The 13538-nt window shown below is 41.4% G+C and overlaps 2 protein-coding genes across 5 annotated transcripts; both read right to left on the minus strand.

Annotated features, from left to right (window-relative positions):
• Window positions 1-265: 265 nt before the first annotated feature.
• On the minus strand, window positions 266-5006 carry LOC102718555 (probable methyltransferase PMT23). The gene is made up of 8 exons (XM_015837892.2): window positions 4153-5006; window positions 3531-3680; window positions 2912-3182; window positions 2677-2787; window positions 2030-2198; window positions 1537-1794; window positions 876-1070; window positions 266-790 (listed from the first exon to the last, which is right to left on the minus strand). The coding sequence occupies exons 1-8, from the start codon at window positions 4834-4836 to the stop codon at window positions 601-603; spliced, it is 2028 nt and encodes a 675-aa protein (XP_015693378.1). The 5' UTR covers window positions 4837-5006; the 3' UTR covers window positions 266-600.
• Window positions 5007-6334: 1328 nt separating this feature from the next.
• LOC102720798 lies at window positions 6335-11630 on the minus strand. Of its 4 annotated transcripts, none has more exons than XM_040523856.1 (9): window positions 11429-11630; window positions 9850-10068; window positions 9740-9772; window positions 9582-9655; window positions 9227-9489; window positions 8937-9005; window positions 8027-8085; window positions 7831-7932; window positions 6335-6877 (listed from the first exon to the last, which is right to left on the minus strand). In XM_040523856.1, the coding sequence occupies exons 2-9, from the start codon at window positions 10061-10063 to the stop codon at window positions 6741-6743; spliced, it is 951 nt and encodes a 316-aa protein (XP_040379790.1). In that variant the 5' UTR covers window positions 10064-10068; window positions 11429-11630; the 3' UTR covers window positions 6335-6740. The 4 variants fall into 4 exon arrangements, with proteins under 4 accessions (XP_040379790.1, XP_015693287.1, XP_015693288.1 ...); XM_015837801.2 differs by lacking the exon at window positions 11429-11630 and adding an exon at window positions 10581-11361; XM_015837802.2 differs by lacking the exon at window positions 11429-11630 and having other exon boundaries at window positions 7831-7914; window positions 9850-11361.
• Window positions 11631-13538: the final 1908 nt, after the last annotated feature.

Below are 13538 nucleotides of genomic sequence, written 5' to 3' on the forward strand. Positions count from 1 at the left end.
AAGAATCAACGACTTTAAATAAATAAAAAATTTGGAGTACATACCTACGTACGTGTCTCTCCGTGCGGACGGAAAACGTGGGGCGGAGGGGCCCGGCCGGCGAGCATTCACCAGGTGCCCAGCCGGCCACTCAACGGCCGACACGCCCGCGTGTACGACTGCGAGGTAAAAGGTACACTCGCTTCAGGGTTTATATGTAGCATAGTATGCCAGAGCAGTACGTGCACTAGAGGGGTACACTGGCCTCCATTCGGCGAGACAGAAATGGCCCAAAGCAATACTAGCGAGGCTTGCAGCGCATTCACGGACAAGGCTTGCAAATGTTTATTGCTGAATAGTACATTTTTTTCCCTCAAAAGTATTTGTTTCTGGATGCAAAAGAATGATATGATGATTTACAACCTGTGAGAACTAAGGTGTATGTGTATTTTGTAGAACTAACTGCTACTGATAAGTAACAGATCAGAACAACTCGTCTGGGTTTGGCCAAACTATGTCTTCTGTATAAAGAATTGATCAATCAGGATGTAAAGAATCAATTGAATCATTTGCCTTTGATGACTACACTGGGAATATGGAGTGTCATTCTGATCAGGAAACTCACTTGCCGGGACGCCAGAAACCCTTCTTAGCAACAAGAAATTGTTGTTTGACAACTAATGTTTCATAGTGCAGGGACTTAAGAAACGGCCGCATCTTCTGTATCATTTCTCTGGTGTCTCTCAACACAAACCATCTGTCAGGCCTCAATATCCTGTCTATTTCAGCTGTTACTTCGGTGATGTCGCACCTAAAGGGAAGACACAAAGATCAGCCTAGATTCCGAGGTAATGGAGCAAAAGTAGTAAACTCTTTTTTAAGGCATGGATGCTTACCTGTTTGTAAGACTTTCAAGAAGATAGCTCATGTGAAGGAGATCATAAGTCCGTGGGTATGTGTTGAAAGATTCACACCAATCATGATATACCCCAATAAGTCCTCTGTCGAAAATAATTGACAAGGTATCGGGCTGACCAACAGGAACAACATTCATTACCCATAAAGGCTTATCAATAAGTGCTGCTGCAAATCTGGTTCAACAAAACAAAGCTTGTTAACACCCGAAACATGAATGAAGTCCATTTTTTTGATAGCATGTATTATGAATCACTAGATCAGCATCTAATCATATTAAGATATTTGACATCATTATTCAAGTTCAATGTTTGTCTAAGCACCAGTAAGTTCAGGCTATGTTTAATAAGTAGTTCGTCTATTTTTTTTAACAAACACTACATATTCAGAAATGAATGGCAAGAACTCAGGTTCAACATTCAACCATTATGTATTATATCTCTGCTTCCCCATGTCTACAGCAAAAATGACAGAACATAGTCTAATGCATTCTGTAGCGATTCTAAAAGACAGGAATGAAATATTTGACTGAAAAAAAAAGCACCTCACATGGAACACCAAAACAAAATATCCTTGAAGTTGAACCACAGTAAATCCGAGAAAAAATAACAGAATAAGGAGCAGAAAGTTGTGTTCTCTTACCCTCCATAACCAGCATTCATGTCCATTACATTGCGGACGGATGACCAATTAACTGGAAAATCATTAAAGTATATTTCTGAAATGGCATGTTTCCAATACTTTGCATCAGCATCAAACTTCTCACTGGTACTTGAAGAATCATCAGGCACATTTAGATATCTGGCATTCAGTCTTTCAGGCCACAGAAGGGGCCAGCTGCTTTTTTCATTTGAACTGGAAACAGCAGTCGACAAAAGGCAAGTATCAAGAGGAGCATACCTGCAAAACATAAACTGTATACATGTCACCAAACAGAAACTACACTATAAATCATTTATGGTATCTAAAACATCTTTAAGCAGGATATGTTGCAGATGGTAATTATCTTTTCACTGTTGTCTGCCAATGAGCCAATAAGTAATCATCAGAGATAGGCCACTGGTGAGTACAAGATCAGATGCAATCTGACTTTATAAAACAGCAGGGAAGAGGAAAAGGATGTGCCATAAATCACCAAGGAAAGCGTGATCCATCCTTAGAGCACATGGGGGGTTCATTTGTCTTTCTCTCAAGGTAGCATGAGCTTGAAGTCGGTTTTTGGTATACGACGACACCAATTCCATTACTATCTTCAGATTTTACCACTGTTCGCCAGCACATTGATTTGGTAAGTTTAACCATTGCTGCCACACATGGAATGCATACTTCAGTCAACACAGATATAGCCCACCAAATAGATGACAATATTAACTTGCTAAGTGGAGTAAACAATGTTTCAGGAAGAAGCAAAAGTATTGCCAGCAACAACAACATATTAACTTGTCCTATAGCATATTAGGATTTACATGTTATAACACCCAAGCATATTTTTCCATGAGGATAATGAATATAATCTTCTATAGAATCTACCAAACCAAAAGAAGATAGTATGCTTCTCTATAAATTTTAACTTATTTCACTCAATTTTAACAAGAAAGTTCAGTGGTTTCACCAATCCTCACAACATATTAGAAGGGTACTTGCCCTCTCTTTAATCTAAAAATATTGTGACGCTCCTTTTTAGCAAAAAAAAACATGCTTTTATCTCTATGAAGTCTTTGGGTAATATTCTAGGCCGAATACTTAAGAGACTAACAGATAATAGAACATGGCACCACAAACCATTCCAGTCATCTTGATCTCTTTTTTCTTGACGGTAGACAGGGGTTGCAGACCAAATGTAAAATCCTCCTGGCCTGAGCACTCTGTTAAGCTCCAACAATGGTTTTCCACCTGCAAATCCCCAGTAGCAAATAATAGTTATAAATTTGCAAGAAACCAAAGGCACAGTTTTCTGAGAAAAGAATATAGACACTGGTAGCTTCTTATAAATTTGGTGAAGTAATAGAATACTTGCCATTTGCATACCAATGGACCCTGCACCTTGCACAGTGGACAACATCAAACGCCTCATCAGGGAAAGGAAGTTTTTGTGTTGCAATCACAGCTAGAAATGCTGGAATACCACGCTCTAATGCAAACTGTATCTGAGCTTCATGCTCATCCTTTGGGGCAAATGACATGGTAATGACATTCCTGTCCAGAAGATATCCACCAAAGCTAGCAACACCACATCCAACATCCAGGACAGTTCTTGTGTGTGTTCCCCACTTAATGGTGGGCATTATCTGTAAACAAAATTGATCACAAGAAGGAAACACTACATGGCATTAGAATAGCAAGTTATGACTTGTGACAAATAACTGGTGGCAGCAGTCCTAGGAAGTGCTCAAATTACCAAACCCCAACACAGAGTCAATGCAAGCATAACCTCTGTGTTTAGCCCCTCAATCTCGAGATCAAAAGGTTGACGATATTGAACATTGGTAGCGATACTAACATAAAGTAAATAGAAAAGAAAAGAGAGACAGGGAGCATCCCAATTGACCCACAGCTCATTTGGACATCAAGATACTTAAGGAACTTCTTGGGCAAAATTCCTGTTCAAACACACATGTGGACAAAATAATACCTACCTGTTCAATAAACTGAATGTATCTTGTAACGCCAGCTTTGAATTGAGTTCCACCTCCAGGGAAGACAAGATAGTCACCGGAATTTGTTACCCAGTTTTGGTCCTTCTTGTACTCCACCAGTTTAGGGTGAGGAACATTGTTGTACCATATCTGGATTTGGAAATGAAATGAGATGGGTTTAAATACTCAGTTAATACCAGAAGGTATTCACGTGATTGTGGCCTACATGCAGAGTCTACTATCTTGAAAACTGAAATCCTATAGAATGATACTAGTTGAACTAGTATATGCACAAAAGGAAATTTAGCCAAATTAAAGGTTCACCAAGCACAATCTGTTAGATACCCAAGACTACAGATCTTGACTGGTATTCTCTATTCTGCTTCATGACAGTAGCTTCCAAAACAGAAGATAACAGAGAATGTTCTTGAGCACAAGTTTGAGCTTGAGTTGTTTATTGGGATTGTGGGCCCTAGTTCTTGACATATACTAGTTTAATGAAGCATCATGAGCACCCAACCATCCCCAATTAAACAACAACGCTAAGAATACTATAAACGGAAAATGCAACCAGAGCCACTTCCCTCCCTTACCGACGAAGGCAAGCGCGCAAGGTCCTCACCATGTCACGGCTGCGCGGCCACGGCACGGGCGGCCGGTACCCCGAGGGCAGCCGCACCAGGCACTTGGGCCGCGGCGCCACGGGGCAGTGGCGCTCCCGGTGCTCCATGTGACGCCTCGAACGCAACGCCTTGATCGCCTTGACGTTGTCGAGGCACGGGATGTAGTCCGCCGGCGATACCCCTCTTCCCGCCCTGCAAGTCTCCCACCTCACCGTCGCCGCATCGTCCCCGCCGCCGTCATCCACCACTTCCTCCGAGCCAGCGGCGGCGCCCTTATCCGCCTTCTCCTCCGCCGTCGCCGCCTCATCCGCCTCTAGCCGTGGCGACCCGCTGTTTCCACCGTCTCCAGCAGCGTCGACGGCGTCGTCTGGTCGCGATGCGCCCTCCTCGGCCTTCTCGGTCGCGTCGGCGCTCACCCCCTCTTTCGCGCCGGCGACCGCGGGAGCCTGCGGGCGGGGAGTGTCTCCGGGGGTGGGAATCGGGGTTGGGTTTCGCCCTCCTCCCGGAGCAGCGGGAGGTGCGAGCGAGGAATGGGCAGTGAGGCGGGAGGACAGCACGGATAGGGTTTGCGCGGAGGGGTCGAGGAAGAGGAAGGCGAGGGCGAGTAGCGCGGAGACGAGGAGGAAGAGCGACAGGGAGAGGAGGAACGGGCGCCGCTTGCGGGCGTCGGAGGGCACGGCCATCGCTGCTGCTCCCTCCTCCGCCGCCGCCGCCGCCGCTAGAGAGAGAGAGAGATCGAAGGCGGTGGCGCCGTACGTGGTGGGGTTGGTCACTTCATCACTAGGATGGTGTGGCGGGTGGGAAAGTGGAGCGTCGCGGCCACGGTTGCGTGGTTGCCTGGCGCGGTGGAAGATGGCGGGGAGGTGGCGGAAGGTGCAGGTCGTTTTCGACGGTGGTGACGAGCCTTTTTTCCAGTTTCGATTCGTTGCAGCGCAGCTAGCTAGTGCGGTATCCCGTCGAGAAAATTTGTTATTCCGCCCCTGCGGTTTCGCTATAGTTTTGGCTTCGCTGTAATATCATTTTTGAATTCTCAAGCTACTACAGTACGTTGAAATGTTATTTTTAATCACTTGGTGCAAAGAAAAATATTTTTGCTATTTCTTCTACGATAAGTTTACCAAATTAACCCATGAGCATTGGTAATAAGCTAGATTAAATGATGTGGAAATTAGAGAAATATTTTTGAATAATAATAATAATAAAGCATATAATATCAAATAAGTGGTGAGTAAGACATATATTTATTACAGACTAAAATACATATAAAAATAAAACAAAATTATATATGCACCAATACAACACTCAATCATAACTAAGGACTCCAATAATATTTAAGTAGTTAACTTAATTAACATTTCACACCCACACTTATAAAGTTTATATTAGGATTTTGGGTTTAGCCCACACTTAAATAAGTCTTTTTCAAGTTAATGGACTAGGGACGTAAATGTCCTTCTACCCTAGACAAACAGTGCATAATTGATTTTTTGAGAAAAAACGAGACAAATGACATTTAGCATGTTGCACCATTTTGAGAATGGTATTTTAGCGAAGCCAAAACTATAAATGGCATCGTAGCAAAATCGATGTTTGAGAGTGATAGAATAGCAATTTCCTACCCATGGGGTCCCTGACACTTATTCACTGCCAGGGGATGACCACTTGACCAGGCCCGTTTGTGTAGAGTTCTAGATGGTCATATTTTTTTTTTCTTTGTACATACATAAATGAAGGAATTATTAATGATTTCAATATATACATATGTTATTAATGACTTAAGCCACGTTCGATATGGAGTGCATAAGTTAACTTATGTCTAGCACGAAAAACGTAGTAATAGATTGATACCTGATTAAGTAATTATTAATTATTAAAAATATAAAATACATTAATATGATTTTTAAAACAACTTTCCTATAAAAATTTTTTACAAAAAATACATCGTTTAGCAGTTCAGGAAACATGCACGCACAAAACAAGGGATAAGTTAACTTATCCCTAAGGCCGAACGCAGCCTTAAAAGCAAAGACTAAAAGTATAAACTATGATAAAACATAAACTATGATAAAGAAAATCCTAAATCAATATACATAAACATGAAAAAGATAAGGAAGGGTCATAGTCGATTTCGACACGTTCTCATTGGAGGGCACAGATCCTCTTAGGTAAGTGCTAGTGTCACTAACACATGGTCCCATCGTCATATGGACATTATGTCATTGATTATGTTCCTCTGAATTTTTATTAGACGATCTCAATCTCTCGTTGGAACATGATTATTCAGTTCTGGTTTATCGGTAACGACGCGCTGAGAAAAGCTTTCAAAATGCAATTACCACAGCTCATTCGATTCAACCCTATCGTCTACGCCAACCACCAAGTCAAAAACATTCACCTGGGATTTCAGTTATAGCCACATGGGTACTCCACCTGAAAACTAAAGGGAAGTGTAGCCTCTGAATCGATCCGATGGATGTGAATCAGTGGCATGTTAAGGCAGAGCAACACCTAACTAACTAGGCTGTAGTACTGTACATGTTCCCGGGGGAAAACAATAAATTTTAGGACAGATAAAGGATGAAAAACTCTATCTGATTTGTGCTTGCACCCGCTGCTGACGCTGGTTCTCTTTCAGCTTCTCCCTGGGGGACAATTTGTTGCCGATCAGTGTAACCTTACAACAGCCTGCTTGGAGTATGAAAACTGATCCAGCTTTTGGTACAACTGCAGGTTCAAATCAAGCCACAAAGGAGGCAATTCCATCAAGTATGTCAAGTCTGCAGTTGTTTATAGAATCACATTTCTCCATGCAACCAGAAATCTATAACACCCAGCATTGTAAGCTACCAGATGTACTGATTGACAAAAGCATTTCAGGTGTCTCGAGTAAGGAGCTGAACAGTCTAGGTTGCTAGATGGAAGGTGTATCCCACAAGACAATACATATGCTTTCATCACATAGCACATTTCCGTTGTAAATTTATTATGTTGTCTCACATTATTTTATTTGACAGCTCAATGATCATAATGTGGAGGAAGAAAAGAAGAGCTACATAAGATCATAATATGCAGGAAGAAAGAACTATATTAGAACCATGTAGCAATATTTAGATGATTGAAACTGCCACTTTCGTAGGGAGAATGGCATTCACCATATATATGCAGCTAAAATATTGCACTAGGAGGCTTGGTTGTCAGTCGAGGTTAGATAAGATATGACCATCCATATTTTTAGTGATATAACGATCTAGTTTCGTGTTTGGTTGGATGGAGAACGATCCAACTTTTTTGTTAGATGGGTGAGGATGGATAGGATGAGCACAGTAAGATACTATTAAATAATAATATAAATTAATCATCATAGATCTTATTGTAATTAGTACCAATTAACAACAAAATGTATCTATTATCCCTAATTAACACTAATGTAAAAATTGGTTATTACTAATTTATGACAAAATATGCTAATTATCACTAAACAATCACTAATGATCACTAATATGAAGGTGGATGATCTCATCCGGCCAATTTGCCTAGATATCATCTGACATCTTCACAGAATATTCTCTTCCATAGCTGCATATCCAACTTCATCCACAAACCAAACACATAAAAAACTAGGCAGTCATCTCCTATCTAGTATATCTAACCAACTAAACACACCCTTAAAGAATTACCTCGGAAGTGATTGTCCTCTGATATGATCCCAAAAGTCTCTGCAGTATCCCGAATCATGATGCCACAAACACCTTGGTAAGAGTCTGATTTGCATTCAGCCACTGAGGATGGCACATGACCATATGAAAATATGATAAAACTAACAGAAACAACAAAGAGATTGATCATGCAGCTACTATTAAGTATATAAATCACCTATTATAAGAGCCCCATGGAGATCTGCGGAGAGGAGGTTTTCAGATAACTGTTTCTTCCTGCACAGAAGGCAGTACATGTAAATAACTCACTCCTTTTGTGATTAAATAACTCGTTATGGTGTACATAGGGCATAATTAAACAGTCAAGTACTGGAAAAAGGATGAATTAATCCTTTACCTCTAGTCATGTATTGTTCTATTTTAGCCCTTGGTATGGTCCAACACTTTGAATATATTAGTAATTCAGAAATATGTTTTGTATATTCATTTAATCTCTGAGAACTGTGCAGCCCACTTCCATTTGCATACGACAAAAGCCAAATTCAGAAATTATTTCAAATGGACACCAAAACATAGGTCTCTACAGGCAAGAGAATTTTGTACATGAACAGTTTGGGTGGACTAAATTTTGTGAAGAGTGCATGATCCAATGCTTGTGCATAAAAATAAGTTCAGAAGAATAGAATCAAATCTGTAAATTTCAACCTATCAATTATATGACTCTACCAAAGAAACCACCAATTATTAAAGGTCAATGAAGTTATAAAGTTGTCATTAACAGTCTCATCTTTTCGTTTATGTTTATGCTTATACGCCAAAATGTGAGCTTTCAATCTTAAATTTAGATTTGATTTTGATTTTTTTTACCATAGTTATTTTTTAGTCTTTTTTTTTAGATCGCTAAGAGCATGTATATAAAAGTTTTATTTAAAAAATATTTTCTGTTTTCATATATGTCGTTTCGTTTTAAAATGACCACTGAAGAGACTAGTAGCAGCAGAACATTCATAAACTTTTTTCCCCTTCTCTTGCACTTTTAGAATATTAATGGAATCAAGAAGTAAAGAACCAGAAGGGTGGAACAGTCATAATATAACAAACAAAAAAAGATGGAGTGAAAACCATACGGTGTAGTCTTGGTAAGCTCTGTTATGTATTCTTTCCACATTTCATGCATTGGCTTATAGAGATCAAACCTGCAAGGGGAAGCTACATAGGTAAAAATTCATGATGTTCAAAGGTAGTCTTATGTGGATATCCAAGCAATCATATAAAGCACAGTTTGATCATTTACTCCCAAGGGATCCAGCTTCATTGTCATCAAAAGAAAACCATGATAAAGACATTATTATTGAGGATTGAGGGGGGGGGGGGTGGGGAGGCATCAATCTATACACTAATTCGGTGCGAGACTTACTTGCAGAGCGTCTCATCTAAATCAAATGATCCACACTTCTTATGTTTCTTAAGTGACATGTGTCTTTTTGATCGTTTGGAATGACTTAATAAAGATTTTGCTTGTGCTTCCACTAATCTCGGACCCCTGTGAACATAGTTATCCAACAGAATCCCCTTGTCCAGCCTTAACTTTTTGGCTCCTTTGGTAATTTTGCCAGCATCTCCACCTTTCTGAATTATGTCATGAACAACACTCTGCACAACATCCATACTGTCCAAATCCTACGATAATGAAGTGATCCACAATAAATATCAGAAATTATTTCCTCACACCTGAATTTATTTTTAAAATCCACAACATGAAGAATAGGTACCACAATGCTTCCTTGGAGCAAATTATCATGAGGAGCAAATGAGAGTTCAGAGTATACAGGGTTGATTTCTCCACCTATAATGTTTAAATGCACAAGTCAAGCAGCCAAACACATACTCACGCTCTCAGATCTAAATGGGTTAGGGCATAGGGGGGCACCTGATGAAGCAGAAGAACTGGAAATTGCTAGACCTAATATCCCAATCAGGATTAGAAAAATTGGCAAGAATAAAAAAATTGCATCAAAAGAATGGTGGGCAGAATCAAACCTGTTTTCGAAGGGAGCTGAGTGGAGATTTGACATGGAATGGGTTCAGGAGCTTTTCCTTTCCTTGATGCATCAAATTTGGGCTTGGACGTGCCATCTTTGTTCTTCGTTTGACACTTAGGTTGCGCTTCTTGCAGCTTTTTAGCTTTTGCAGCAGCATACCGTTGTTGAAGCGCTTCTAAGGTCCGTTTCTTCTGATCAGAAATAGTTGACATTCAGGCTATAAGAAAGATCTGAGGTTAGTCATCATGAATGAGAGGTATCTCAATTTGCAAGTCATATTAGTGATCACTGATCATATAAGAAACTAAGAAAGGAACCACCATCCATGTCACAAGTTCGATATCAAGCAGCAGCAGCGACTATCTAGATCATAGGAAATAAATACATGCATGACATGCAAAGGTTTTGCTTAAAATACATGCCAAATTGTCAATCCAAAGTTTGATCTTGTAAATACATCTCCAAAGCGACATTGATTTAAACCATGCCACTACGAAGCTAAATTCATCGATCAAATTGCCTCTGTGCCCTTCTTCTTCCTCTCCTCTATCATCTCATCAGTCATCACTCCAGCAGTTCCATCGTCTCTCTCATCAGCAGCACCAGCCGCTGGCGAGCTCCTCTCCCTTGGCCGACCGGATCCCCACTTCCCTGTGGCTGGCCAGCCCCGTGGCCCTCCTTCCCCCTCCCTTTGATGGCCTTCACATGGATTTGGCGGGATGAACTCACCTCGACAGCTTGCAGGCGGTGGCGCTCGACGGCGGTTCGGCGAGAATAGGCCTCCGAAGCTGAGGAGGCACTCGTTGGAGACCTCCGAGTCGAGGCAGTGCTGGGTGGTGGGACCTCCACGCGGCGACCGAGGTGAGGAAGCACCGCTGCCGCCGAAGCACCCACCGCTGAGGTCGGTCCCAGCAGGGGCGGGGGTTCAAGCAGAGGAAGCGGGGCAACGAGCTGCTGCACCGGCGGCGACAGCGGCGGTGGCAGGCGTCGAGGAGGAGAAATTTAACTATATGACACTCCATTCGGTTACCTTTAACAAAATGCCACCCTCTAGCATGCTCTTATAAAAAAGTCACCCCTCATCTAACTTTCTTAACAAGCCACTCTCATGTATTTGAAGCTGTATTTGCATTTTTTTCATCCAAACCGATTTGTGAAAGGACTAAAATACCCCTGCTCAATTTAAAAGCATGGTAGCCTGTCCAGACACCTCCAGGCCGACAGAACGCCCAGCAAAAAAAACCACACAGCACCCAGGCGGACAGAGCATCCATTCAGCTGATTTGCAAACATTAAAATTAAATCCCAGGCATTCATCATCATATAATAAATCATATTATACATGAATTTGTGTCATCAACGTTAAATTGAGTATAATAAGCGGTAACTAAAGTCATTTATTACTCCCAAAATTAATTTCTAGGTTCTACCATGCAAATCGGTTATGCTGTCCACCCACTAAAATCATATCAGTACACTAACTAAACGCTAAATTCAGGGAAATGCACTAACTAAAATCGTAGCAGTATACTAACTAATCAAAAAATTTAGAGCAATAAAATTGAAGTAGGGTTTACCGGGGGGAGGAGAGCTGTCAGCACGACGGCCGGGTTACTGCTGCGGCCGGGGGGAGAACTGCCGGCGCCTCACCGAGGCGGCAAGCTGGCCACGGCGGCCGGGGATGGCGCGGCTGCAGGGGGATGGCCGCGGCTACCTGCCTCCGGACCTGAGGACGCAGCCTGGCTGCGGCTGCAGGGGGAGGTGGCGGCGGCCGGAGGGGCGCTCACGGAGGAGGGGGCGGCGGCCGGGAGGCCGGTGGGCTGCGGAGTCCCGAGGGGGGAGGGCGCGGAGGCCGGGGAGGCGCCACGGGTCCGGCGGCGGGAGAAGGCAGCGGCGGTCGGGGAAGCCGGCGGCGACCGTGCAGATCGGCGGGGAACTGGGGGAGGGCGGCGTCGGGCGTGGCTGCCTGATGGGAGGACGAGCCGACCCTAGACGAAAAGGCTATTTCGCCCAAAACTGCTGTGTTTCTGGCCCATGTTTGGCCCATGGTTCGGCCTACTGTGAAAAACAGCCCGTTTTTGGTATATACAGTACATAGGCTGGCCCATTTCCTGTATATATGTTTTTATTTTTTACTTTAGGGGTATAAAGTTTACATGCATAAAGTTTGTATGTATAAATTTTATGTGCATAAATTTTATGTGTATAAAATGTATATATATATATATATACATATGTGTGTATATATATATATATATATAAGTTTATATGTATAAAGATTACATACACAAAGTATGTACAAAGTTTATATGTATAAATACATGTCTATACATAAATGTATATATATATAGAGAGAGTATAGCTACGGTGAGCTGTAACTCACAGGCTACTACGTGAGTCGGGGTCAAAAACATATCAAATCACCTCTAAATTTTGATTTATATGGCTCATTAGATTCTTTGTATCAAAGTCTTATAGCACACAAAAAATTGTATTTTTAGAGATTTTTAAGTATCTGTTTGAGATTTTAAAAGGTGATCGTAATTTTATTAATATAGTACAATCACTTTTAAAAATCTCAAACAAATAATTAAAAATCTCCAAAAGATTTTGATACATAGAATCTAGTGAGTCATATCAATCAAAATTTAGAGGTGATTTGATATGTTTTTGACCCCGACTCACGGAGCAGCCCATGAGTTACACCTCACCGTAGCTTTTATATATATATGTATATATATTTATATAAATAAATAAATAGTGGCACGGCACGCCCGCAACCGATCGCTCATTAGACCCCACGCCTCTGTCCAGCCAGTTCACATCTATTCAGATCAGAATAGAAGAGGGGCATTCTGGATATTTTGTGTGTTTTTGAATGCAAATAAAATGAGAATACATTTCAAATACGGTAAAGTGGTATTTTATTAAGAATGTTAGATGAAGGGTGTCATTTTTGTAAGAGTACGCTGTAGGATGGTACTCCCTCCATATTTTTTTTATATGACGCCGTTGACTTTTGAATGTACGTTTGATCATTCGTCTTATTCAAAATTTATATCTAAATATGCAAAATTATAAAGCATACTTAAAGTTTCTATAATAATAAACCACATTATAGCAAAATAATTAATAATTATATATTTTTTTAATAAGACAAAAGGTCAAACGTGAACCTAAAAGTCAACGGTGTCATATAAAAAATATGGAGGTACTATTTTGTTAAAGGCACGTGAATGAAGTGCAATATAGTTAAATTTCTCCGTCGAGGAGCTGTCGGGCCGTGGGTGCTGCCGGCGGCGTGCTGCTCACGTGTCGTATGGGGAATGTGGGCTTTTTTGTTCGTGGCCTAACTGGGCTTCTGTTTGCTTGGCCCATTGAGTTGAACAATCCAGATTGGGCCTTGACGAGGAGGATTCGCGTGCGCACACGAGGTGATGGCTCGATTACCGTGGGCCTTCTCCTTAAATTGTCAAGACAACTTGGTGCATAGCTATTTTCTACTGGAATCGAAGCCGAGCATGATTGTTTTGCAGGTCTCCAACTTCCAAATATATCTTTTTTGTTCAAAAAGAAACTTCTAAATATATCTTCAAGATCGAAATCTGTAGAGTTATGGAGTAGCTCAAATTATCTTTTCAGTTTACTAGCAACAATATCCATGCTTCACTACGGGTAAAAATAATC

This window comes from Oryza brachyantha, chromosome 5 (assembly GCF_000231095.2).
Source record: "Oryza brachyantha chromosome 5, ObraRS2, whole genome shotgun sequence".
Taxonomy (NCBI): domain Eukaryota; kingdom Viridiplantae; phylum Streptophyta; class Magnoliopsida; order Poales; family Poaceae; genus Oryza; species Oryza brachyantha.

Bases quoted from the DNA above. Each gene is read 5' to 3' on its own strand.
- LOC102718555 (XM_015837892.2), bottom strand. From the start codon at position 4,836: ATGGCCGTGCCCTCCGACGCCCGCAAGCGGCGCCCGTTCCTCCTCTCC. The intron at 2,788-2,911 runs GCAAGTATTCTA...GGGGATTTGCAG, and splicing joins GGTCCATTGGTATGCAAATG to GTGGAAAACCATTGTTGGAG. The intron at 791-875 runs GTAAGCATCCAT...TCTTCCCTTTAG, and splicing joins CTTGAAAGTCTTACAAACAG to GTGCGACATCACCGAAGTAA.
- LOC102720798 (XM_040523856.1), bottom strand. From the start codon at position 10,063: ATGTCAACTATTTCTGATCAGAAGAAACGGACCTTAGAAGCGCTTCAA. The intron at 9,773-9,849 runs GTTTGATTCTGC...TTGGGATATTAG, and splicing joins TCAGCTCCCTTCGAAAACAG to GTCTAGCAATTTCCAGTTCT. The intron at 6,878-7,830 runs GTAATTCTTTAA...TTGAACCTGCAG, and splicing joins AGAGGACAATCACTTCCGAG to TTGTACCAAAAGCTGGATCA.